General features: G+C 71.7%; 9 protein-coding genes across 9 annotated transcripts; 5 read left to right on the top strand and 4 right to left on the bottom strand.

The window, feature by feature from the left end:
- Positions 1 to 834: 834 nt before the first annotated feature.
- Positions 835 to 2,021, bottom strand: LHC28 (putative plastid light harvesting protein; the record flags this gene model as incomplete). The annotated part of the gene is made up of 2 exons (XM_009039690.1): positions 835 to 1,595; positions 2,010 to 2,021. One exon carries the CDS (start codon positions 1,580 to 1,582, stop codon positions 950 to 952), a length of 633 nt encoding a protein of 210 aa, XP_009037938.1.
- Positions 2,022 to 3,680: 1,659 nt separating this feature from the next.
- On the top strand, positions 3,681 to 5,420 carry AURANDRAFT_903 (hypothetical protein; the record flags this gene model as incomplete). The annotated part of the gene is made up of 1 exon (XM_009039549.1): positions 3,681 to 5,420. A coding segment is annotated over one exon (1,740 nt), but the record flags the coding sequence as incomplete, so codon positions are not given.
- Positions 5,421 to 7,814: 2,394 nt separating this feature from the next.
- AURANDRAFT_53989 (hypothetical protein) lies at positions 7,815 to 9,447 on the top strand (the record flags this gene model as incomplete). The annotated part of the gene is made up of 3 exons (XM_009039747.1): positions 7,815 to 7,860; positions 8,057 to 8,822; positions 9,009 to 9,447. The coding sequence occupies 2 exons, from the start codon at positions 8,058 to 8,060 to the stop codon at positions 9,357 to 9,359; spliced, it is 1,116 nt and encodes a 371-aa protein (XP_009037995.1).
- A 167-nt stretch (positions 9,448 to 9,614) lies between these two features.
- Positions 9,615 to 10,085, bottom strand: AURANDRAFT_15778 (hypothetical protein; the record flags this gene model as incomplete). Its single annotated transcript, XM_009039689.1, has 1 exon — positions 9,615 to 10,085. A coding segment is annotated over one exon (471 nt), but the record flags the coding sequence as incomplete, so codon positions are not given.
- A 620-nt stretch (positions 10,086 to 10,705) lies between these two features.
- On the top strand, positions 10,706 to 12,283 carry AURANDRAFT_10968 (hypothetical protein; the record flags this gene model as incomplete). Its single annotated transcript, XM_009039748.1, has 2 exons — positions 10,706 to 11,799; positions 11,863 to 12,283. Coding segments are annotated over 2 exons (1,515 nt in total), but the record flags the coding sequence as incomplete, so codon positions are not given.
- Positions 12,284 to 12,359: 76 nt separating this feature from the next.
- On the bottom strand, positions 12,360 to 13,148 carry LHC27 (putative plastid light harvesting protein; the record flags this gene model as incomplete). The annotated part of the gene is made up of 1 exon (XM_009039688.1): positions 12,360 to 13,148. The coding sequence occupies one exon, from the start codon at positions 13,146 to 13,148 to the stop codon at positions 12,360 to 12,362; it is 789 nt and encodes a 262-aa protein (XP_009037936.1).
- Positions 13,149 to 14,923: 1,775 nt separating this feature from the next.
- On the top strand, positions 14,924 to 15,115 carry AURANDRAFT_17393 (hypothetical protein; the record flags this gene model as incomplete). The annotated part of the gene is made up of 1 exon (XM_009039749.1): positions 14,924 to 15,115. A coding segment is annotated over one exon (192 nt), but the record flags the coding sequence as incomplete, so codon positions are not given.
- Positions 15,116 to 17,485: 2,370 nt separating this feature from the next.
- AURANDRAFT_65001 (hypothetical protein) lies at positions 17,486 to 19,147 on the top strand (the record flags this gene model as incomplete). Its single annotated transcript, XM_009039750.1, has 1 exon — positions 17,486 to 19,147. The coding sequence occupies one exon, from the start codon at positions 17,486 to 17,488 to the stop codon at positions 19,145 to 19,147; it is 1,662 nt and encodes a 553-aa protein (XP_009037998.1).
- Positions 19,148 to 20,684: 1,537 nt separating this feature from the next.
- Positions 20,685 to 21,167, bottom strand: AURANDRAFT_28037 (hypothetical protein; the record flags this gene model as incomplete). Its single annotated transcript, XM_009039687.1, has 1 exon — positions 20,685 to 21,167. A coding segment is annotated over one exon (483 nt), but the record flags the coding sequence as incomplete, so codon positions are not given.
- Between the last annotated feature and the right edge of the window lie 338 nt (positions 21,168 to 21,505).

Below are 21,505 nucleotides of genomic sequence, written 5' to 3'. Positions count from 1 at the left end.
TCTGAGGATCCCCCGGCCGCGCTTCTTCTTCCGCGGCGGCGGCGCCTCCCACGGGGGCGGCGCCGCCGCGACCGCGTCGAGCGCGCGGCGCTCGCCCGGCGCGTGGCGCGTCTCGTAGCACTTGGCCTTGACGCCGCCCTGCAGGGACGGCAGGGTCGCGTCGTCGAGGCCCGAGACGGACAGGAGCACGAGCCGCGCGACGGCCGCGGCGTTGCCGACCTCGAGCCACGGCGGCCACTCCTTGGCCGCGTCGCGCGACGACTCGGGCTCGACGTAGCAGCCGTCGGCGAGGCGCGGCGCCAGCACGCGCCAGACGAGGCCGCCGACGTCCTTCTTCATGTGCGCGACGCGGCCGCCGCTCTGCGGCGGGACGACCTTGGCCGTGGGCTGCGGCGCGAGGCCGGCGGCGACGCACTCGTCGAGGCGCGCCTTGTTGTAGACGTCGCCGCGCGCGACCCACTTGCGCAGCTTCTTCAGCCGGCCGCCCTTCTTCGACGCTTGCGCCTGCGCAGGCTGCTCCATTGGCGTTTTTCGCAATCGCCCGCGTGCAGAGCATCAACTTGACAAGTTGCACGTCAACTTGCACGGGGCCGGAGCTGTGAGAAGACCCCTGCAGCTGCGCGCTGCCGTCGCCGCCGCCCGGCCTCGACGTGCCTCGTCGAGGAGCACGCGAGCTCTTCCAGCCGCGGGCATCGCGAAGCGCGCGGCGGTCGCGGCGATCGACGAGCCTTCAGGAGTCGGACGTGCGATGGGAGCCGTCGAAATGAACCTACCTGTCGGACGTGCGATGGGAGCCGTCGAAATGAACCTACCTCCCGCGCCGACACAAAAGTAGAGGTGCGACAGTATTTACACACTTTCCGGCAACGACCCGGGGGTCGACGGGGCACCGTACAGCATTGGAGGTTCTTGTTCTTCGCGCGGGCCGGCCGCGGTCGTCACGCGACGCTTAGTTGTGCGTGATGGGGTAGAAGAAGTGGTGGTCGCACGAGTCGAGCTGGGAGTGCATCATCGCGCCCGTGACGCCCATCATGGCGGCGCGGCCGTTCTGGAGCTCGCAGGTGAGCGCGCGCGTGCGGGCCGTGGGGTCCTCGATCTGGGTCGTGAAGGGGTAGCCGCCGGGGATGGTGCCCGCGGAGCCGTCGTAGCCGCCGGGGAGGTTCTGGGGGCCGCCCGTGTACTCCGTGGCGGGCATGGCGACCGTCTCGGCGATGCCGCCGAAGGCGAGGATCTGCACGAGGCCGAGCGTCGGCACGTTGGCGAGGGCGGCGAAGCCCATGCCGTCCTTGAGGATGTCCGAGAACTGGACCGAGCCGTCGAGGTTGATCGAGCCCGGGAAGGTGATGCCGAGCTCCTGGACCATCATGCCGAGGAACGCCATCATGGAGATGCGGCCGTGCTTGATCTCGACGGCGCGGCGGCGCGCGAGGGACTCCTTGTCCTCCCAGAAGAGGCCGGAGGGCTCGATCGGGCCGGGGTCGACGCCGATGGAGTCCTTGACGACGACGGACGCCTTCTGGGTGGCCGGCGCCTGGAAGGCGGCGGCGGGGGCGACGAGAGCGAGGGCGAGGGCGAGCTTCATTGTGATTGAGTGTCTGCGGAGGGAGTTGAGGGGTGAGTGGGGGTGTTCGGAAAGGTCGCGCGGGAATTTCGAGTTGCTGTTGGTCGGGCGGGATCTTGCGGTCGGGCGATCGTCCCGTTTCGGCCGGATATCCGCTTCGGGAGGTGCGCGGTGGGTTGGTGGGTGTTGTATTGGGGTTGCGGTCGGATGGGAGGCGGGGGAGGGGGCCGAGATGGGTTCTGGGGGCTTTTGAGAGTGATTTTTGGCATTAGATTCGGCCGCTTCGGCCGGGGGGCGTCCGCAGCCTCCGCGGAGCCGATCAAGTCCGGGGAGGGCGCGCGCAATAGGTAGTGGGAGGTGGCAGAGGCGATGGGGAGGGTTGACGGGGGTTGCGAAGTTGCGAGACAAAGTAGTACACGCGAGTCACGTGACGGACACGGGCCCATGCTGGATGTTGAAATCAAGAGGTGTTCGAGAGGATCGGCTCGACCGGGCCGGGCCCAAGCCTGGACCCCCGGCCGCGGCCCGGCGCGAGGACGCCTCAGCGGCCCCGAAGTCGACCCAGCGCCTTCGGTGAAGCTCGACTCCCAACTAAAATCACCTCACCATCCCTTTCTTGTCCCCCTCCCGCTTCCGCCGAAACGCAGACACCAGCGACGCCTCGGCCTGCGCCGCCTGGCGGAGCTCCGCGCGCGCCGCCTTTTCCTTCCCCTCTCCCCGCAGGAGCGCCGCCGCGCGCCGCCGCTCGAGCACGCGCGGGTCCTTGGCCGCCGCGCGCCGGCAGGGCGACGGCGGCGCCTCGTGGACCCGCGGCGCCGGCGCCGGCAGCAGGCTCCTCGGCGTCTCCCGCAGCATCGGATGCGCGGGCAGGGGGATGCGCGGCGCGCCGCCGTTGTCGAGGTTGCACTCGGGGATGTCCGGCTTGCGCGAGTCGCCGCCGCCGAAGCCGCGCTTCGGCGGCTTCCGCGCCGTCGGCCGCCGGTTCACGCAGTCGTCGCGCAGGTGCCGCGTCGCGTCGACGCGCCGGATGCGCTTGCCGCAGAGCTTGCACGCGCAGGTCGAGTGCGCGTCGAAGGCCGCTTTCGCGCGCGCGTTGTAGGCGTCGAGCTCGGGCCCCGCGGCGTCCGGAATCGCGTCGAGGCTCGGAGCGAACGGCAGCGGCCCGTCGGTCCAGCGCGCGACGCACTTGGCGTGGTGGAAGCGGATGGACTTCGTGCCCGCGGCGCGGCCGCAGAGGTAACAGACGACGCGGACGACGGGGTCCGGCGGGTTCGCCCGGGGCGTTCGCGCGCGCGCCTCGGCGGGCGGCGCCGGCGGCGCGTAGACGTACTTGACGCGCGGCGGCGGCGGCGGCGCGTTTTCCTTCTCTGGTTGCGCGTCTTCTTTTTGCGCTTTTTCATGCTCCTCTGTCGCGGTGTCTCGCTCCTGCTGCGATGCTGCCCCGGTGTCTTGCTCCTGCTGCGACGCTGCCCCGGGCTGCCCCGATGTCTCGTCGGCAGGCGCTGCCTCTGCAGCAGTTTCCGCCGGCGCGCCTACTACTGCGGGATCCTTCGCCGACACCGATCCGAACAGCATCACGGCCCGGAGCGCAGATGCGACCGGCATCGTGCTGCGACGGGTGGGGCGGCGCGGGTATTGAAGGGGCTGACGGCCTCGTTGAGGTCTTCACTCGCCGGAAAAATCTCCTCGACGCGACGCACCTCGAGGACGCGTCCGCGAGCGCCGTCTGCGACGCATAAAAGCTCGCGACCCGAAACACACCATGGAGTATTTCGCGAGCGGCGCCCTGAGCCGCCACGGCGCCGAGGAGGACGCCGAGCCGCTCGCGCAGCGCGTCGAGTCGGCCGACGACGCGGAGTCGCTCTACATGCTCGAGCTGCCGACGCTGTCCGTCGAGGCGTCGCTCGAGGCCGCCGTGCGCCTGCGGCTGCGGCCGGACCCGGAGCGCAGCACGGGCGGCGGCAAGATCGGCGCGGCCTGCGAGAAGGCGTCGACCTACCTGCTCGGCCCGCCCGACGGCGAAAAGGACAAGCGCGCCGCGTGCGCCGAGGCGGCGACGGCCGCCGTCCGGAACACGTTCCCCGTCGTCGGCTGGCTCCCGAAGACGACCCTCGACTCCTTCAAGAGCGACATCATCGCCGGCGTCACCGTCGGCGTCATGGTCATCCCGCAGTCCATGTCCTACGCGTCGATCGCCGGTCTGGAATACGTCTACGGCCTCTACGCGTCGATGACGCCGACGCTGATCTACGCCGTCACGGGCGGCAGCGGCCAGCTCGCCGTCGGCCCCGTGGCCATGGTGTCGCTCCTCGTCGAGGCGGGCCTGCGCGACGCGCTCGACGAGGACGAGTGCCCCGCGTATTTCGAGGACGACGCGCACCACCGCGCGCTCGCGGGCGACGACTCGCTGGCGGGCACGTGCCCGGACGCCTACGCGGAATTGGTGTTCGTGACCATGTTCTTCGCCGGCCTCATCCAGTTCGGCGGGTCGCTCTGCAAGCTCGGCTTCCTCGTCAACTTCCTCGGCCACCCGGTCGTGTCGGGCTTCACGTCGGGCGCGGCGATCATCATCGGCCTGAGCCAGGTCAAGTACTGGCTCGGCGTCGCGTTACCGAAGTCGCAGTACGTCTACGTGACCCTGGGCCTCCTCGGCGGCAAGATCGCGCGGGGCGAGGCCAAGTGGATGTGCGCGGTATTAGGCGCGGCCTCGTACGGCATGCTCTGGGGCGTGCGCAAGCTCTCCGTGGACCAGCCGAAGCGCTTCGGGTTCCTCAAGCCCATGGGGCCCCTCGTCGTCTGCGCGACGTCGCTCGTGCTCATGGTGCTCTGCCCGCAGCTAAGGGACGACTACGGCGTCGAGGTCATCGGGCTCGTGCCCTCGGGCCTGCCGCCGTCGTCCTTCGGCGTCGTCAAGCGCGACGCGCTGTCCAAGGCGTCCCTCGTGCTCCCGACGGCGCTATCCGCGGCGCTCATCGGCTTCATGGAGTCCATCGCCATCGGGAAGTCGCTCGCGGCGAAGCACGGCGACGAGCTCCCCGCGGGGCAGGAGATGTGCGCGATCGGCCTCGCGAACATCGTGGGGTCGCTGGCGTCGGGCTACCCCGTCGCCGGGTCCTTCTCGCGGAGCGCCGTGTCCAACTCCATCGGCGCGAAGACGCCCCTCGCGGGCTTCGTCACGGGCATGGTCGTGCTGCTCGCGCTCGTCGCGCTGCCGGACTGGATCCGGAAGCTGCCCAAGTTCGTGCTGGCGTCGATCGTCATCTCCTCCGTCGTGAATCTGGTCGCTATTTCCGAAGCGAAGCACCTGTGGCACGTGCAGAAGAAGGACTTCGTGTTGTGGGTTTTGGCGTGCTTCGGGGTCTTGTTCCTCGGCGTCATCTACGGCCTCGCGATCGCCGTGGGCGTGTCCCTCGCCATCGTGCTGAGCGAGTCCGTGCGGCCCCAGATCGCCGTGCTCTGGAAGCTGCCGGGCACGTCCATCTTCCGCAACGTGAAGCAGGGCGAGTCGCCGGGCCAGTTCGTCAAGGGCGTCCTCGTCTTACGGGTGGGCGCGTCGATGTACTTCGCGAACGTCGCCTACATCAAGGAGACGATCCTGAAGCTCTGCGGCGAGTTCGGCGAGGGCGACACGCAGTACGTCGTCGTCGAGATGACGCCGGTCATGTCCCTCGACTCGACGGCGATCCACATGCTCGAGGATCTGTTCGCCGACCTGCGGCGCCGGGGCATGCAGGTCTGCCTCGCGTCCTGCGGGTCCCGCGTCGAGGAGACGCTGCGGCGCGCGGGCGCCCAGCGCAAGCTCGGCTACGAGTGGTTCCACGACAACGTGCAGCACGCCGTCGAGTGGTGCGTGCGCCACCGCGCGGCGTCGAAGGCGCTCGTGAAGCGCGAGGACGTCGCGCCCTCGGACGACGACGACGACGACGACGGCGTCGTCGTCGCCGACGCCGACGGCGGCGCGCGGCGCCGCAAGCCCGCCAAGGACCCGTCGACCAAGTCCGTGCTCGTCCTCGCGTCGAAGCACCGCGTCGTCGACCGGCCGCCCGCGCGGCCCGTGAGCTCGCTGACGCCCGAGCAGCGCGCGCTCGCGGCCATGGCGTCCCTCGACGACTCGGAGTTGGGGGAGGTCGCGGCGTCGGGCGCGGCGCCGCCGCCGCCGCCGGCGACGCCGTCGCTCGCGTCGAAGCGCGACACGGTGCAGGCGCTCCGCCTCGTCGTCCGCCAGAACGGCGGCATGGGCGGCGCGAACCCCGTCGCCGACGGCTTGGAGGCCATCGCGCCGCCGACGGTCGTCGCGCTGCCGGACCCGGAGAGCCCGGATCGGTTGCTGCTCGTGGCCTGCGACGTCGTCGACCGGCCGGGCATCATGCGCGACATCTCCGACGTCCTCGCGTCGAGCCTCGCGATGCAGATCCGCTACACGGAGGCCGCCGTCGTGGGGCGCCGGTCCATCACCTTCTGGCGCTGCGAGGCGCCCGCGCGCGGCGCGGACCGCGTCGCCGCCGCCGCGGCGAAGGCCGAGGGTCTGATCCTCGCGGCTCTGTAGAGGGCCTCGTCTCCTCCTCCTCCCCCCCCGAGCCCGCCGCGCGGGCCTCTCAAACGAGCCCCGCGCCGCGGCCTCTCTTCTCCTGCCCTGTAATGGTTGATGTCGGGACGTGCGTCGAGGCCTGCGGACGTCGTCCAGCCCGACGGCGTCTGCAGCCTCGACCCCCGGCGAACTTGCGGGAGAGCGTCGTCGTCGACGTCGTCCTGCTGGGCGTGGAGCTGTTCCATCGGGCGACGACCGCACCCCGACTCTCCCGACTCGCGCCCGCCGCTGCCCGTCGCGCGCGCACCTGCGGTCAACGCTCCCAGCGCGCCGAACCGCGCCGCGCCTCGAACCATGTCGAACCCCTTCGTCCAGCGCGTCGCGAACTGGCTCGCGAACGAGGTCGTCGTCAAGACCCTGAGCAACAGCAAGTCGTTCCAGCGCTTCGCGCTGCGCACGGACCACAAGGTCCAGGAGATGAAGAAGGCCGTCGTCGAGAAGGTCGACGTGAAGGACGCCGCGGGCGCGGTCAACTCGGCGTCGACGTTCGCCAAGTCCATCTCCGAGACCATCAAGCGGGAGATGACGGCGACGCCCAAGCCCGCGGAGATCCCGGCCTTCAAGAGCCGGCAGGACATCCTGCGAGAAGCGAGGGAAGCCGCGGCGAAGAAGTAGGCGCGGCCGCGCGCGATTTTTAACCGGGCGCGTTTGGTATTTTTTGGGGGAGGGGGTGCGTGGTGCGGTCGTTGCCTCGAGGCGGCAGCTGGCCCCGCGTTCGTTGTGGGGCGAACCCGGGGGAGGCTACGGCATTTCTGGCGCTCGTCTTGTGCATTCGCGGAAGTAGGAGCTCGACCCGGCGGCGACCTTCGTCCACCTCGTCGAGCGGGAGGTCGTCGAACCCGCCGTCGAGCAGCGGCGGCCCACGCGCCGTCGCGGTCGCCGCGGTCGTCGCCGCCGTCGTGGGGACCCCCAGCGACGTGCGCTACGCCTCGAGGACGACGCGAAGCGCGCCCGGGCCGAGCTCGCGCTCGTGCCGCGGGCCGGGCGGCAGCCCGCCCCGGGCGGCAAGCCCGGCCCGGGCGGCGGCGACCCAAGGTCTTCGTCAACCTCGGCGACCGCTGCCACATCGCACGCCCGGGTCCTGCCACTGTGCCTGCGCGTTGTTGAGGCTCATGTTGATGGTGCCCGACGCCACGTTCGCGTTGATGAGGTCGTCGGCCTCCTCGAGCGTCGCGGTCGCGATACGGCGGATCGTCGCTCGAAACTCCGGGATGCGGCGACAAGTCCACGGCGCGCTCGAGCGCCCCGGAGGAGCACAAGGCCCCTCCCGCCAAGCTCGTGATCGTGACGCGTACTCGGGCGCCGGCCTCTGCGCCTTCGCCGGCCAGCCCGCCAACACGGTGCTGAACGCGATGCGCGGCGCGGTCCGCAAGATCGCCCAGCCGAACGTCGAGGGGAGAATACTCGACATGAGCGTCGACCCCGGCTCCGCGGCGGCGGCGGCGAAGATGCTGCCGAGCTCCGCGAGCCGCGCCACCCCCCCGAGTCGGCCGGGTCCGCGCGGACGACGGGAACTCCCAGGCGAAAGGAAGCGGCGTGGCGGTTAAACACGAGATCTAGCAGCGGGCAGGGCTCCCGCGCGCGCGCGTCGAACACGCCGCGCAGCAGCAGCGCGCCGCATGGGAAAGACTAGCTCTAGTCGAGGTCGAAGACCAGGCCCGAGTCGCGGACAGCGCAGCGAGGCGACGCGCGGCCGAACGCCAACACCAACGTGCGCGACCCGCGTAAACTCCACCTCATCGCTTCGAACCACTACGAAACACACAAAAGCCCCGGGGCCCGAAAATCCGCAGCGGAAGGCCCGAAATTTGCGGCCGAGGGTTTTGAACCGAGCCTCGCGCCGGAACCGGCGCGCGCGGCGCGCGGGGACCGCCGGGAACGAGGAAAACGAACGCGACCCATCGTAGGATGCTCGTCGCGGTGAAGACGCTCGAGGGCCGCCTCTTCAAGGTCGAGGCCGCGCCGGAGTCGACGATCGGCGCGGTCAAGGGCCTCATCGAGGCGTCGCAGCCGGAGCTCAAGGCCGCGGCGATGAAGCTCATCCACAGCGGCAAGGTGCTCAAGGACGAGGACACGCTCGCGGACAAGGGCGTCACGGAGCAGTCGTTCCTCGTGTGCATGGTCACGAAGCCCAAGCGCGCGGCGGCGCCCAAGCCCGCGGCGGCGCCCGCGCCGGCGCCGGCCGCGGCGCCCGCGGCGCCGCCGCCGTCGACGCCGGCGCCGTCGGCGCCCGCGCCGACGCCCGCGCCCGCGCCCGCGGAGACGCCCGCGGGGCTCCAGAGCCCCGCGGCGTCGCCGCACGTGACCGCGGAGGCGTTGGCGCAGCTCGACGCCATGGGCTTTGGCCACGCGGACCAGTCGCGCGCGGCGCTGGAGGCGGCCATGGGCAACGTGGACCTCGCCGTCGAGTTCCTTATGAACGGCATCCCCGACGAGGCCGCGCTCACGGGCGCGAACCTCGACGGCGACGGCGACGCGGCGATGGACGACGCGGGCGCGTCGCCGCTCGCGACGCTCCGCGCGCACCCGCAGTTCGACGACCTGCGCCGGACGATCCAGGCGAACCCGGGCGCGCTCCAGCAGGTCCTCGCGGGCATCGGCCGCGACTCGCCGGAGCTGCTCGCGCTCATCCACGCGAACCAGGCCGAGTTCCTCCAGATGATGAACGAGCCCGTCGCGCCGGCCGCGCCCGCGGGCGACGACGCGGCCGACGTCGACGCGGCGCAGTTCGCGCGCGCCATGGCGGCGATCACGCCGGCCCAGCGCGCGCAGCTCGCCGCGACCATCGGCCTCACGCCGGACCAGTTCGAGCATTTCGCGGAGCAGATGCAGAACATGCCCCGGGACCAGCTCCGCCAGCTCCTCGGCGCCATCTCCGGCGGCGGCGGCATGGGCGGCGGCGGCCGCGGGCCGCCGGGCGGCGGCGGCGGCGCGGGCAACGTCGTCCGCCTCACGCGCGAGGAGGCCGACGCCGTCGGCCGCCTCCAGGAGCTCGGCTTCTCGCGCGATGACGCGGTCCAGGCCTACCTCGCGTGCGACAAGAACGAGTCGCTCGCGGCGAACCTCCTCTTCGACGGCTTCGACTCCGTCGCCATGGGCGGCGGCGCCCAGGCCGCCTTCCCGGACGACGCGCCCGCGCCCGACGGCGGCGGCGACGCGCCCGCGCCCGCGCCGGGCGGCGGCGACGACGACGACGACATGTACTCCTAGAGGGTGCACGCCGCCGCCGTCCCAACCCCCACAAGTCCCCGAAGCTCTCCCCGCACACCCTGCTCGATCCGCCCCCGCTCTGCTACATAGAACGTCTAGGGCACGCGAGGGCGCGCGCGCGTTCTACTCGTCGTCGCGGAGGATGTCGTCGAGCTCGCCGTCGGCCTCGATGTCGAGCGCGCCGTCCGCGTAGCCGCGCATCTGGGCCGCGCGCGCGCCGGCGAGCGTGAACTTCTTGATCTCCGCCTCCGTCGCCGTGGCCTCGTACTCGATGCAGCCCGCGCGCGCGAGCCACGACTCGAGCGCGTCCGTGCGGAACTCGTTCTCCTTCCCCGGCGCGAGGCCCTCCGTGAGCCCGTCGAAGCCGACGAGGCGCGCCGTCGCGACGCCGTCCTTGAAGATGACGACCGTGGGCATGACCTGGACCTGGAGCTTCTGGACGAAGAAGGGCGCCTTGTCCGCGTCGAGCTTCATCATCTTGCACTCGACGTGGCGCGGCGCGAGCTTCTCGAGGTGGTGGTGCATGACCTTGCAGTTCTCGAAGTCGCGGTGGTAGAAGTGGACGAGCGTGTGCCGCGACTTGAGGACGTCGTTCAGGAAGTCGTCCTGGCAGATCTCGTGGTAGCGGCCGTGGCCCTTGCCCAGGTTCTCGAGCTTCTCCGCCTGCGCCTGCTTCATCTGCGCGAGGCGCTTCTCCCGGAGCTCGCGGAGCACCGTGTCCGCGTCCTGGAGGCCGTCCATGTACTCCTCGTCGCTGTCGAAGCCCTCGTCGTCGAGCCGCGCCTGCGCGTCCTGCCGCCGCACCGCCTCGCCGCGCTCGGCCTCGGCGCGCGCGGCCGCGACGCGCTCGGCCTTCTGCGCGTCGTCGATCGCGCGCTGCTTCTGCTGGTAGGCCGCGCCGTTGGGGCCGTGGACGCTCGTCTCCTCGTTGGAGCCCCCGCCCTCGTACTTGACCTTGAGGTCGTTGAGGGCGTTGTTCATGCGCTTGTCGACCTCGGCGCTCATGGCCTCCTGGATCGACGCCTGCTCCTCGTCCGCGGCGCCGCCGCCGGGCATCACGGGCGTGAAGATCGACGCCTTGTTCCCGCATATGTGCTGGCCGGAGGCGGGCATCCTGGGCGGCGCGCGACGCGACGGCTGCCGCTGTACACCGGTTTGCGGCGCTCGTTTGCCGCGCTGCGATTTGCCCCAACGAGCCTCGCCAAACCTGTGCTGGCCGAGCCCCGATGGTTGTGTCCCGTCTTGCAAGGATGACTGCTCTGCTCGGCGCGTGCGCGTCGGCCTTCGGCGGCGTCGGCCGCGTGCTGCGCCGTCAGAAGTCGCAGCTCTCGAGCACCGCCGCGCCTTTGGAGGCCTACGCCGAGCTCAAGCAGCAGCTCAAGGAGGTGGCGCGGCTGCAGGAAATCGAGGGCATCCTGTCCTACGACGAGCAGGTCTTCCTCGCCGAGGGCAGCATGGCGTCGCGCGCCGCTCAAAAGGAGACGCTCGCGGGCGTCATCCACGACAAGCGCACGGGCGCGGCCATGCGCGCGGCCGTCGACGCGGTGCGCGGCCTCGACTTCGACGACCGGCAAGTCGCCGCGAACGTGCGCGACGCCGTCGCGGCCTTCGACAAGGAGGCGCGCAAATCGAAGGAGCTCGCGGAGCGCGAGGCGCGCTTGGAAAGCGAGTGCTTCGTCGCCTGGAAAAGCTCGCGCGAGGCGTCGGACTTCGGCGCGTTCGGGTCCTCGCTCGCGACGATGTTCGCGCTCAAGGCCGAGGTCGCGGCGGCGACGCGGCCGGAGCTCAGCGGCGTCGAGCCCTACGACGGCGCCCTGGACCAGTTCGAGCGCGGCATGACGTCGGCGCGCTTGGACTCGATCTTCGCGGAGACGAAGGCCGGTTTGGCGCCGCTCCTCGCGAAGGTCCTCGAGAAGAAGCGGGCCGGCTTCGACGACGCGGTGCACCCGGCCCTCGCCTTCGACCACCCGGGCTGGAAGGATTCGACGGACGCGCAGGCCAAGCTCTCGGCCGCCGTCGCGAGGGACATGGGCTTCGACTTTGGCAAGGGCCGCTTCGACGTGTCGACGCACCCGTTCACGGGCGGCGCGTGCCCCGCGGACACGCGCATCACGACGCGCTACAGCGACGACAACTGGCTCGAGGGCTTCGCGGGCACGGTGCACGAGGTCGGCCACGCGCTCTACGAGCAGGGCCGCGACACGTCCGACGACGGCGACGGCCTGCCGTCGTCCGTCGCGCTGTCCATGGGCACGCACGAGAGCCAGTCGCTCCTCTGGGAGCGCATGGTCCTCCAGAGCCGCGACTTCTGGGACTACGCGGCGCCCCTGTTCCACGAGGCGTTCCCCCACACGAGGGACGCGACGCCCGACGACTTCTACCGCGCGATCAACCGCGTCCAGCCGGGCTGCATCAGGATCGAAGCCGACGAGTTAACGTAGTGCGTTCTTCCCGCGTTCTTTTTTTCTCTGTTTCTTTGTTCGTGACGCCTCCTCCCCCGCAGCCCGTTTCACGTCTTCCTTCGCTACGGCGTCGAGCGCGAGCTCTTCGCGGGCTCGCTCGACGTCGCGGACATCCCCGAGCGGTGGAACGGCGAGATGAAGACGTTTTTAGACGTCGACGTGCCCGACGACGCGAGCGGCGCGCTCCAGGACATCCACTGGTCCTTCGGGGCCATCGGCTACTTCCCGAGCTACACGCTCGGCGCGATCATGGCCGCGCAGATCTTCGAGGCGGCGACGGCGGAGCTGCCGGACCTCGCGGCCCAGATCCGCGGCGGCGACTTCGCGCCGCTGCGCGCCTGGCTCCAGACGAAGATCCACGCCGTGGGCTCGCTGGACGCGTCGCCCGACGACCTCCTCCGGTCCGTGGCGGGGTCGGGCATCGACCCGAAGCCGTTCCTCGCCTACCTCGAGGCCAAGTACGCCGCGCTCTACGACCTGTAAAGCTCCGATCGGGGGCATGGTTAGCAGCACGTCGCGCGGCGCCGGGGGCGCGCGCTCACTTGAAGAACGTGTCCGCCGCGCCGGTCTCGAGCTCGCGCTCGATGGTGGCGATGTCGCCGGAGGGGAGGTTGAGGCCGAACTCCTTGTCCATCTCGGACTCGTTGAGGAGGAGGAGGAGGCGGAGGGTCTCGAGGATGGGCTTGTGGTTGACGAGCTCCTGCGCGATGAAGCCGGCCGCCGCGAGCATCGCGAGGCGGCCGTTCTGGAGCTCCTTCGTCGCCATCTCGTTGAACTCGGCGGGGTCCGTGGGCTTGAGGCCCAGGGGGTCGAAGCCGACGTCGCCGGGGTAGTAGTCTTCGTTGAGCTGGCCGACGGCCGCGCGGTTCTCGGGGAACGCCCAGCCCTGGAGCGCGCGGTTCACCTCGAGGCCGCCGATGGCGAGGGCGCCGATCTCGAAGAAGGCGGGGTACTCCTTGCGGACCTGGGTGAGGTGGTCGATGGCCGGGCCCTTGACGTCCGCGAAGAGCGGGTGGAACGACTCGGCGACGAGGAAGCCGAGCACCGCGAGCATGGCGACGCGGCCGTGCTGCGTCTCGGCCTCGCGGTAGCGGCGGATGTCGTTGTCGCTGGCGTCGACGGTGAAGCCCGCGGGGTCCCACTGGCCCATGGGCGGCAGGCTGCCGGGCAGGCCGAGAGCGAAATTGCTGTCGAACTCGTAGCGGCTCTCCGCGACCTCGGGGATCTCGTCGACGGGGTCCGACTTGAGCACGGCCTTGACGGACGCGTGCGGCGCCACGAAGGCCGAGGCCGAGGAGCAGGCGAGGGCGACGATGAGCTTCTGCATGGCTGTTGCCTATGGGTTTTCGTGCGTTGGATGCGATGACGTGCGCGCGCGGTCTCTCGCATTGGGAGGTTCGCGCGAGCGGGTTCCGATGGGTTGCGGGGTTGCTGGGGGAGGCGGGGAGCGTGCGGGAGTGCAGCTGCGGGGTGGTCGCGGCGCGCGACTCACGTTATTGATGGATGCGATGTGGCGTGATGCGGCTCGATAAAACTTGAGGCTGACGGAACGCTGACAAGTCCTCAAGTTCCGGGTGGGAGGTGAAGTGACTGTGAAGCAAAGACCAGCAACAGGGAGCAACACCCGAGTCAGCCTTGTTTTCCGACCTCCGGTCGCGTCTCACGCGCCATCGAGCCACGCTCAGGCTTGTGCGGCGGCGGCTCGGAGCATTACCACGGCTGCTCCGAGAGCAAAATACGTCGCCGAGAAGGAAAGAGAAAGCGAGTCGACCGATCACGCGCGAGCCCGAGGGGCGAGGAGGCGTCCTCGGGTCGCGCAGAGCCACGGCGGCGCGCCGACGTCGTCGGAAGCGGCCGCCGGCGCGCCGGCGCGCGGCGGCGTCGACACCCCGGCGAGGATCGCCTCTCGCTTCGCTCGCGAGTCGAGCTCGAGATCATCAGCTGCTGTGCCGCCTCGGAGCGCCTCGCTGAGCACCTCGACGCGCGAACTACGCGACCGCCCCTTTTTCCGGTCGAGCGCCCTCAAAAGCCTCGCCTTGGTGTCCCCGGGTCGCCTCGAGCGAAAAGCCGCGAAAATCCGCGGCGCGACCGGAGCGCGCGGATCTTCAGCGCGCGCCGCGTGTCCGCCGCGCCAAAACCATGTCTGAGACCTCGACGAAGCGGAACTTCGGCCCCGCGTGGCGCAAGGACGGCGGCACCTTCGGGGCCCCGGTGAAGGCGCCGAGCCCCGTGGAGAACGGCCACGGGGACGGCGGCGCGCCGCCGGGGTCGCCGCGCGCGCCGTTCGGCGCGCCGCTCCCCGGCGGCCCGCCCCCCGGCGGGCGCCACGCCTGGAACGGGACCCGGGACCACCGGGGCCCCGCGCGGCCGCGGGGCGTGTCCAACGCGGAGTCGCAGGGCTCCGAGGCGTCCGGCCCGAAGGCGCCGCCGGTGCGCAAGGCGCCGGGCGTCACGTTCACGAAATCGCAGCTCCTGGGCCTGCGCCAGCCCACGGTGCTCCTCGAGTCCATGCGCGCGGCCCTGCCCCGGGAGATCACGAGCGCCGAGCCCCTCGCGCCCTGCAGCAGCGGCCGACGGCCGACGACGGAGCAGATCGGCGCCGCGTGGCAGGCCGCGCGGCCCCGGAAGGAAGAGGGGTCCGACGCCCCCAAGGACAAGGGCCCGCGGGCGCCGCGGGACCCGCCGCCCGGCGGCAAGGACCGGGACCGGACCTGGGAGCGCGGCATGTCCGTGCCGCAGCGGAACCTCGGAGGCGACAAGCTCTGGGACGAGCCGGACCTCGACGACGAGACCTTTGGGGACGGCGCGGGCGCGTCGGCCCTGTCGTCCTGGGCCGAGGCGGCCCAAGCCTTCGAGGCGGAGATGCGGGCCATGCGCGAGAAGGGCGGCGGCCAGCTCCCGGGCGGCGACCTCGGCACGCCGGACATGTTCGGCGCGGCGTTCAGCGGCGACGCGGACGGCGCGGACATCGACAAGGCCGCGCGCGAGGAGCGCGCCCGCGCCGCCAAGGCTCTCGAGTCCCTCGAGGCGGCAGCTTCCGCGCCGCCGCCGGCGCCGGGCCTGGCCGCGCCCGCGCGCAAGGACGACGACGACGGCAGCTGGCGCGTCAAGCCCTGGTTCTACAAGGACCCCCAGGGCCAGCACCAGGGCCCCTTCGAGGCGCCCCAGATGCGCCAGTGGTTCAACGCGGGCTACTTCGACGACGACCTGCCCCTGCGCCAGGGCGAGTCCGGCGACTTCGTGCCGCTCGGCCGCCTCTTCTCCTCGCCGCAGGACGCGTTCGTCACGAAGCCGCTCCTGCCCGCGCCGCCCAAGCCCCCGGGCATGGCGCCGCCGGCCTTCGCCCAGCCCGCGGCGCCGCCGCCGGCGGCCCAGCCGGCGGCGCCGCCGGCCCAGGCCGGCGGCGCGTTCTCGTGGATGTGGGGCGGCGGCGACAAGCCCGCGGCGCCGCCCCAGCCGCCGCGGAACGAGTCCCTCGAGAACTGGCAGGACCAGGCGAACGCCCTGGGCGGCTACGGCCAGCGCGCGCCCATCCCCCTCGGCGGCCTCGAGGCCCTCGGCGGCGCGCCGCTCCAGCCCAAGGCCGCGCGGCCCGCGCAGCCGGCGCCCGCGCCCTCGGACGCGGACGCGCTCAAGATGATGCTCGGCGGCGGCGCGCCGGCGCCGGCGCCAAAGCCCGCGCCCGCGCCCGCGCCGCCGCCGGCGCCGCGCCAGTCGCCCTGGCAGCAGGCGCCCGCGAGCCGCGGCGCCGCGAAGCGGTCCGCGGCGGCCGCCGCGCGGCCCGACGCGGCGCTCAGCCTCAAGGAGATCCAGCAGCAGGAGGAGGCGGCGCGCGCCGAGCAGCAGCGGCTCCAGCAGGCCCAGCGCGCCGCCGCCGCGACGCGCGCGGCCGCCGCGCCGCAGCCGCCGGCCGCGAGCTCCATGGCCGCGCGCCTCGCGCAGCAGCACGGCCTCCAGCCCGCGGCCAAGCCCGCGGCCGCGCCCGCGGCGTCGCCCGCGCCGTCGTCGGCGCCGCTGCGGCAGCAGAACCGGCCCGCGGCCGCGCCCGCGGCGCGCGCGGCGCCGCCGGCCGCGGCCAAGTCGGCCTTCGGCGGGCCCGTCGCGACGTCGAACCCCGACGCGCTCCAGACCTGGTGCAAGACGCAGCTCAAGAAGATCAACGGCTCCGACGACATCACGCTCATCCAGTTCTGCATGACCCTCACGGACAACAGCGAGATCCGCCAGTACCTCTCCATGTACCTCGGGTCCACGCCGCAGGTCGCGGCGTTCGCGAACGAGTTCATCAAACGCAAGCAGGGCAAGGTGCCCGCGGCCGCGGCCGCCGCGCCCGCGCCCGCGCCCAAGCAGCAGGCCGCCCACAGCGACGCGCCGCAGGCCCAGGGCGCGTCGTCGAAGTCGCGCCGCCGCGGCCGCCGCGCCAAGGCCGGCGCCTAGGCGCCGCGCCCCGGGCCCCGAGGCCCCGAAGAGTCGCGGAGGCGCGCCGCCGCGCCGCGAAGACACGCACATACACCGCCCCGCCGGGACGCCCGCCGTCGAGGCTCCCCAGCCCAGAACGGCGCCCGGAGGCGCACGACCACACACACACAACCCGGGCGCGTCGAGACCCACCAGTCCAGAACGCGCCCCCGACACGTCGAGACCCACCAGTCCAGAACGTCCCCCCAACACAACACACCAACCACGACGCACGCGGACCCTCGCGGCTCCAGGAGCGGGTCTCCCGCCCTTCACCGGAGCCCGGGGCGCTAACCACGCGTACAGCTTAGCTCGCGAGCATCGCGAGCCGCGGCGGGAAGCGCGCCGGGCGGGGCGGGATCGCGAGCGCACCGATCACCGTGGCGGACCCGGAGGCCGTACCGTGACGCGCAAAAATTTACTAGCCTGCGAGGCCCTGGAGCGGCTCGCCCCAGTCGTCGACCTCGGCGCTGTAGCCGAAGCGGCCGCTGAACTTCTTCTTCCCGTCGTGCACGTCGAGGACGCGGTCCATGTAGTGCATGTGGTGCGCGGGCGCCCAGGACGCCGGGTGCGGCGCGGGAAAGAGCGCGAGCGGCGCGGCGGCCGCGTCCTTGCCCAGGTGCGCGAGCACGGGCGACGCGCAGGCTTTGCATCGGTAGCGCGTCACGTGCTTCGACGTCGCCTGCGCCGTGAGCGCGTCGGGGTCGACGGCGGCGCCGTCGGCCGTCTCGAGCGCGACGTTGCCGCGTTTGAAGAGCACGTTCGCGAGGAACGGCGCTCCGGACAGCCTCCGGCAGACGGAGCAGTGGCAGATCGACGACGACGTCGCGGCGTCGGCGTCGGCGACGACGACGTGCACGGCGCCGCAGTAGCAGGAGGCTCGCATGCGGTGCGGCGTCGAGGCCTGCGCTGCCATGGCCGCTCCGATGGCAGCGAGGCAGCACACGCTCGCGCGCATGCACCTGTTGTGTGTGCGCCGGTTTGTGCAGGTGCGCTCGCGCTGCGATGCTCTGCGGCGCACCCCAGACGATGGCTAGGAAGGGCAACGCTAGCCCAACGCGCCAGCGCTGCTTGAACCCGGGGTTGCAGCCCGACGATGGAGGCATTACATGTACTCGCGTTGTTCGGCGGCCTGACGATGTAGCTGCGTGTTGCATCCGTTCCATGTGCGCAGCCGAGGAGGCCAAGGACGGCGCGGCGGCCGACATGGAGGAGCCCAAGGCCGCCGAGGCCGACGGCGCGCCGTCCGCCGCGCCGCCGGCGAAGCCGGGCAGCAACACGGGCCTGGGCGTGTGGATCAAGTCTGTCGTCGGCTTCTTCGGTATGTTGTTCACGGTCTGGGCGCTCGACTACGTCCTCGTGAAGCGCATGCTCGCGAAGCGGGGCGCGTCGCTGTTGGCGAGCTACCTCGCGGTGAACTCGACGTACGAGTTCGCGATGTCGATCTGCTCCTTCGTCCTCCTGGGCAGCCTGCCCATGCTGAGCAAGACGAGCGGCGAGGGCGACGACGTCGCCACGGGGAAAGTCATGCGCCAGACGATCACGCTGTCCGCGGCCGTGGGCACGGTCCTCGCGCTCGTGCTCAGCGTCTTCCACGCGGAGCTGCTGTCGCTCTTCAAGCCGCGCGACGAGGACGAGTCCCTCGTCGCCGGCGCGCCGACGATGCTGCTCATCCAGGGCACGGGCTTCACGTTCACGGTCCTGAGCATGGGCGCGGCCTCCGTCGCCGTCGCGCTCCTCCAGCTCTACGTGCTCGTCGTCGCCGGCGTCGCCGCCTACGCGTTCTGGATCGTCGCGGCCCTCGTGTTGTACCACAACACGAACCTGGGGCTACCGGCCTTTGGCGTCGCCGTCGTCTTTAGCTATCCGATCTACTTCCGCGTCTGCGACGTGCTGCTCCGCGGCGACGCGGCGCAGGCGGCGCGCTACGGCCTCGACAAGGGCTACGTCCAGGCCGTGTCCCTGGACGACGCGCGGCGATTCCTTTCAAACATCGGCGCCGTCGGCGTGCGGTCCGCGTTCTCGACGCTGCGGGCGCTGCTGTCGCCCCTGGCCGCGATCAAGCTCGGCGTCGTGGAAGGGTCGGTCTACTACCTCCTGTTGGCTTTGCAGGCGCCGGCCATCGGGCTCGCGCTCGGCTCCGGAGCGATCAACTTCTTCGGCGCGCGCATGATCGGCGCGGGCGAAGCCAAGGCCTTCCGCTGGTTCGCGAAGGACTTCTCGGCCTTTCTCGTGTTTTGGTCCGTCGTCGCGGCGCTGCTTTTCTTGGCGAACGGCCGCGGGGTCGTCGTCGACGCCGCGCGGGACGACGAACGCGCCGAGTACCGCGACGCGTGCACGCCCTTCCTCTGGGGCGTCGCCGTCGCCATCTTGCCGCTCCGCCTCTTGAGCACGATCGTCGACAACGTGCTCCTCGCGACGCAGGACTTCCGGGTCCTCGGGAAGTTGTACTCCGTCGGCTTCGCCGTCTATTTCGCCGCGCTCGCCGCCGCCTACTCGCATTTCCGCTCGCTCGAATCCGTCTTCTTCGCCGATTTCCTGTTCTACTTCGCTCGATGTTCCCTTTCCCTCGTCTACATCCGGTACGTCACCTTCCGTCGGGACCCCTGGTGGGTCGCGAGGGCGCCCGTCGACGACCCGCTGGACGTCTACGTCGCCGAGATGGTCGGCCTGCTCGACACGTTCGGGAACCGCAAGTTCGAGCGCGTCTTCCTCGGCCTGCTGAACTCGTCGGCCCTCGGGAAGAGGTGGTTCGTCATCCTCGTCGGCATCTGGCGCTCCATGGCCACGGACCTCCAGCAGGCGTCGGAGGTCCTCGCGACGCGGCGACGCTCGTCCCTCTTCCGCCCGAAGGTCCGGCCGTCGTAACTCCTTACACGAACGCGGGATGGCGCGTCGACTCGCCCGGCGCGTGGTTGGGCACGCGCGAGAACGCCGCGAGCTGGATCGCCGGCGAGTCGACGTCCCCGTCCCCGTCCTCGTCGTCGGCCTCGGACCGCCGTCGCCGATATCGCCAGCCCACGGCGAGGCCGATCAGCGCGAGGAGCGCCGTCGGCCCCGCGACGCTGACGATGCCGTGGTGGCGGCGCTCCGCGGCCGGCGGCGCGTCCGACGGCAGATCGAAGGCCGTCGTCGCGCGGACGTCGCGGCTCGAGAGGCCGACGTACGCGCGGTAGGCGCCGAGGACGGGCGCCCAGCCCCCCGCGGCGTAGGCGCGGAGGTCGCGCTCCCGCGAGAGCGACAAGGTCACGCGGGCCGACTCGCCCGCGGAAAGCGCCGGCTTGGCGAAGCCCTTGAGGACCTTGTGCGCCGCGGCGGGGAATTCGAGGTACAGCTGCACGACGGCCTTCGCCGCGACGCGCCCGCGGTTGGCGACAGATATTTGAAAGACGACCTCCGTCGCGTTGATGCGTACCTCCTCGATGTCGACGTCGAAATCGGTATAAGAAAGCCCATGCCCAAACGGGTAGCGCACGTCCTTGCCCTCCGATCCCCGGTAGCCGAAGAGGAGGCCCTCGTCGTAGGGGCAGGCGCCGTCGCCGCAGGGCGCGATGACGTCGTCCTCGTGAAGCGGCAACGTCACAGGCAGATGGCCGCTCGGGCTCGCCGCGCCGAGAAGCACGTCCGCGAGCGCGTCGCCGGTGAATTCGCCCGCGAGGAAGACGAGCAGGCTCGCCACCGCGTCGTCGTCGGGGAGCAACACGGCCCCCGGCGCGAGCGCGACGAGGATCGTGGGCGTCGCCGCGGCGATTGCGACGAGGAACGCCTCCTGGTCGAGGGCGAGGCTCGCGCGGTCCGCGGCCTCCGTCGCCGACGCGCCGCCGCACGCGACGGTGACGTCCGCGGCGGCCGACGCCGCGAGCGCCGCGGCGACGTCGTCCGTCGGCGACGCGATCACGTCGACGCCGCGCGCGCGGAGGCCGTCGAGCACGGTCGTCACGGATTCCGGGAGCACGCGGCCGCTGCCGCCGACGACGTAGTAGTCGCCGAGGTCCCAGCGCCGGAGCAGCTCCGTGGTGTTTTGGAGCGCGGCGCACGCGGAGCCGACGACCGCGACCGTCGCGCCGCGATCGAGCGGCAGCGCGCCGTCGTTCTTCAGGAGCACGACGGCGTCGGTCGCGATCTCTCGCGCGAGCGCGCGGTGATCCGCGGTCGTCGCGTTCGCGTAGAGGTCGCAGTCCGGCGGCGCGCAGTCGTCGCGGCCGAGGAGCCCGAGCGCGTCCACGGGCCCGAGGACGCGGGACACCATGGCGTCGATCACGGCGTCGTCGACGCCGTCCAGGTCCGCGTACCAGGAGGACCCGTTGGGCGCGTCCTCGACGCCGCTCCCGGGCATGTCGACGTCGCAGCCGGTGTAGGGCGGCGCGTGCGCCGCGGCCCAGTCGGAGACGACGAAGCCTTGGAAGCCGAGCCCGCCGCGGAGGTCGCGCTCGAGCAGGTCCGGCGACGAGCAGGCCGCCACGCCGTCGACGCGATTGTACGCGCACATGACCCCCGCTACTCCCGCGGCCGCGGCGGCCTCGAAGGGCGGGTAGTAGCCCTCGAAGCGCGTCGTTGCGTCGACGGCCGCGCTCACGGTGTAGCGGTTCGTCTCCTGCTGGTTGAAGGCGAAGTGCTTGGCGACGGCGAGGACGCCGCGGTCCTGGAAGCCGCGGACGTACGGTCCCACGAGCCGCGCGCCGAGGTGCGGGTCCTCGCCGCTGAGGTACTCGGCGTTGCGGCCGCCGGCGGCGACGCGGTGCACGTTGACGCCGGGACCGAGCACGACGTTCGCGCCCTTGGCTTTGAACTCGCGCGCGGCCGCGGCCGCGAAGCGGCCGACGAGGCCTTCGTCCCAACTCGACGCGAGCGCGAGCGCGCACGGCCACGACGTCACCGTGCCGATCATCGCCGCGTCCGTCGTGCGGAAACCCTGGCCCGCGTCCTGCATCTTGAGCGCCGGGATGCCGAGCCGCGGCACGGCGCGCGTGTTGCCGACGTAGTAGCCCGGGAGCAGGTCCCAGCCCTGCCAGCCGTGGCCGTTGAGCAGGCCGTGCTTCTCCTCGCGCGTCATGGCGGCGACGAGCGCGGCGACGTCGCCGCCGGCCGCGCCGCAGCAGCACGCGATTGCGACGACGGCGCGTTTCATCTCGTGTTGCTCACGGATGTGTCATCACGCGGCAATGAGGTCGCATTGCCATCGCAAAATGGATTTGCTTCGTTTCAGCATGAAGGCACTGGCAACCT

This window comes from Aureococcus anophagefferens (assembly GCF_000186865.1).
Source record: "Aureococcus anophagefferens unplaced genomic scaffold AURANscaffold_12, whole genome shotgun sequence".
NCBI classification, from domain to species: Eukaryota; class Pelagophyceae; order Pelagomonadales; family Pelagomonadaceae; genus Aureococcus; species Aureococcus anophagefferens.
Note: the sequence above shows the minus strand (reverse complement) of the source record. Positions and strands in the feature narration are given on the sequence as shown.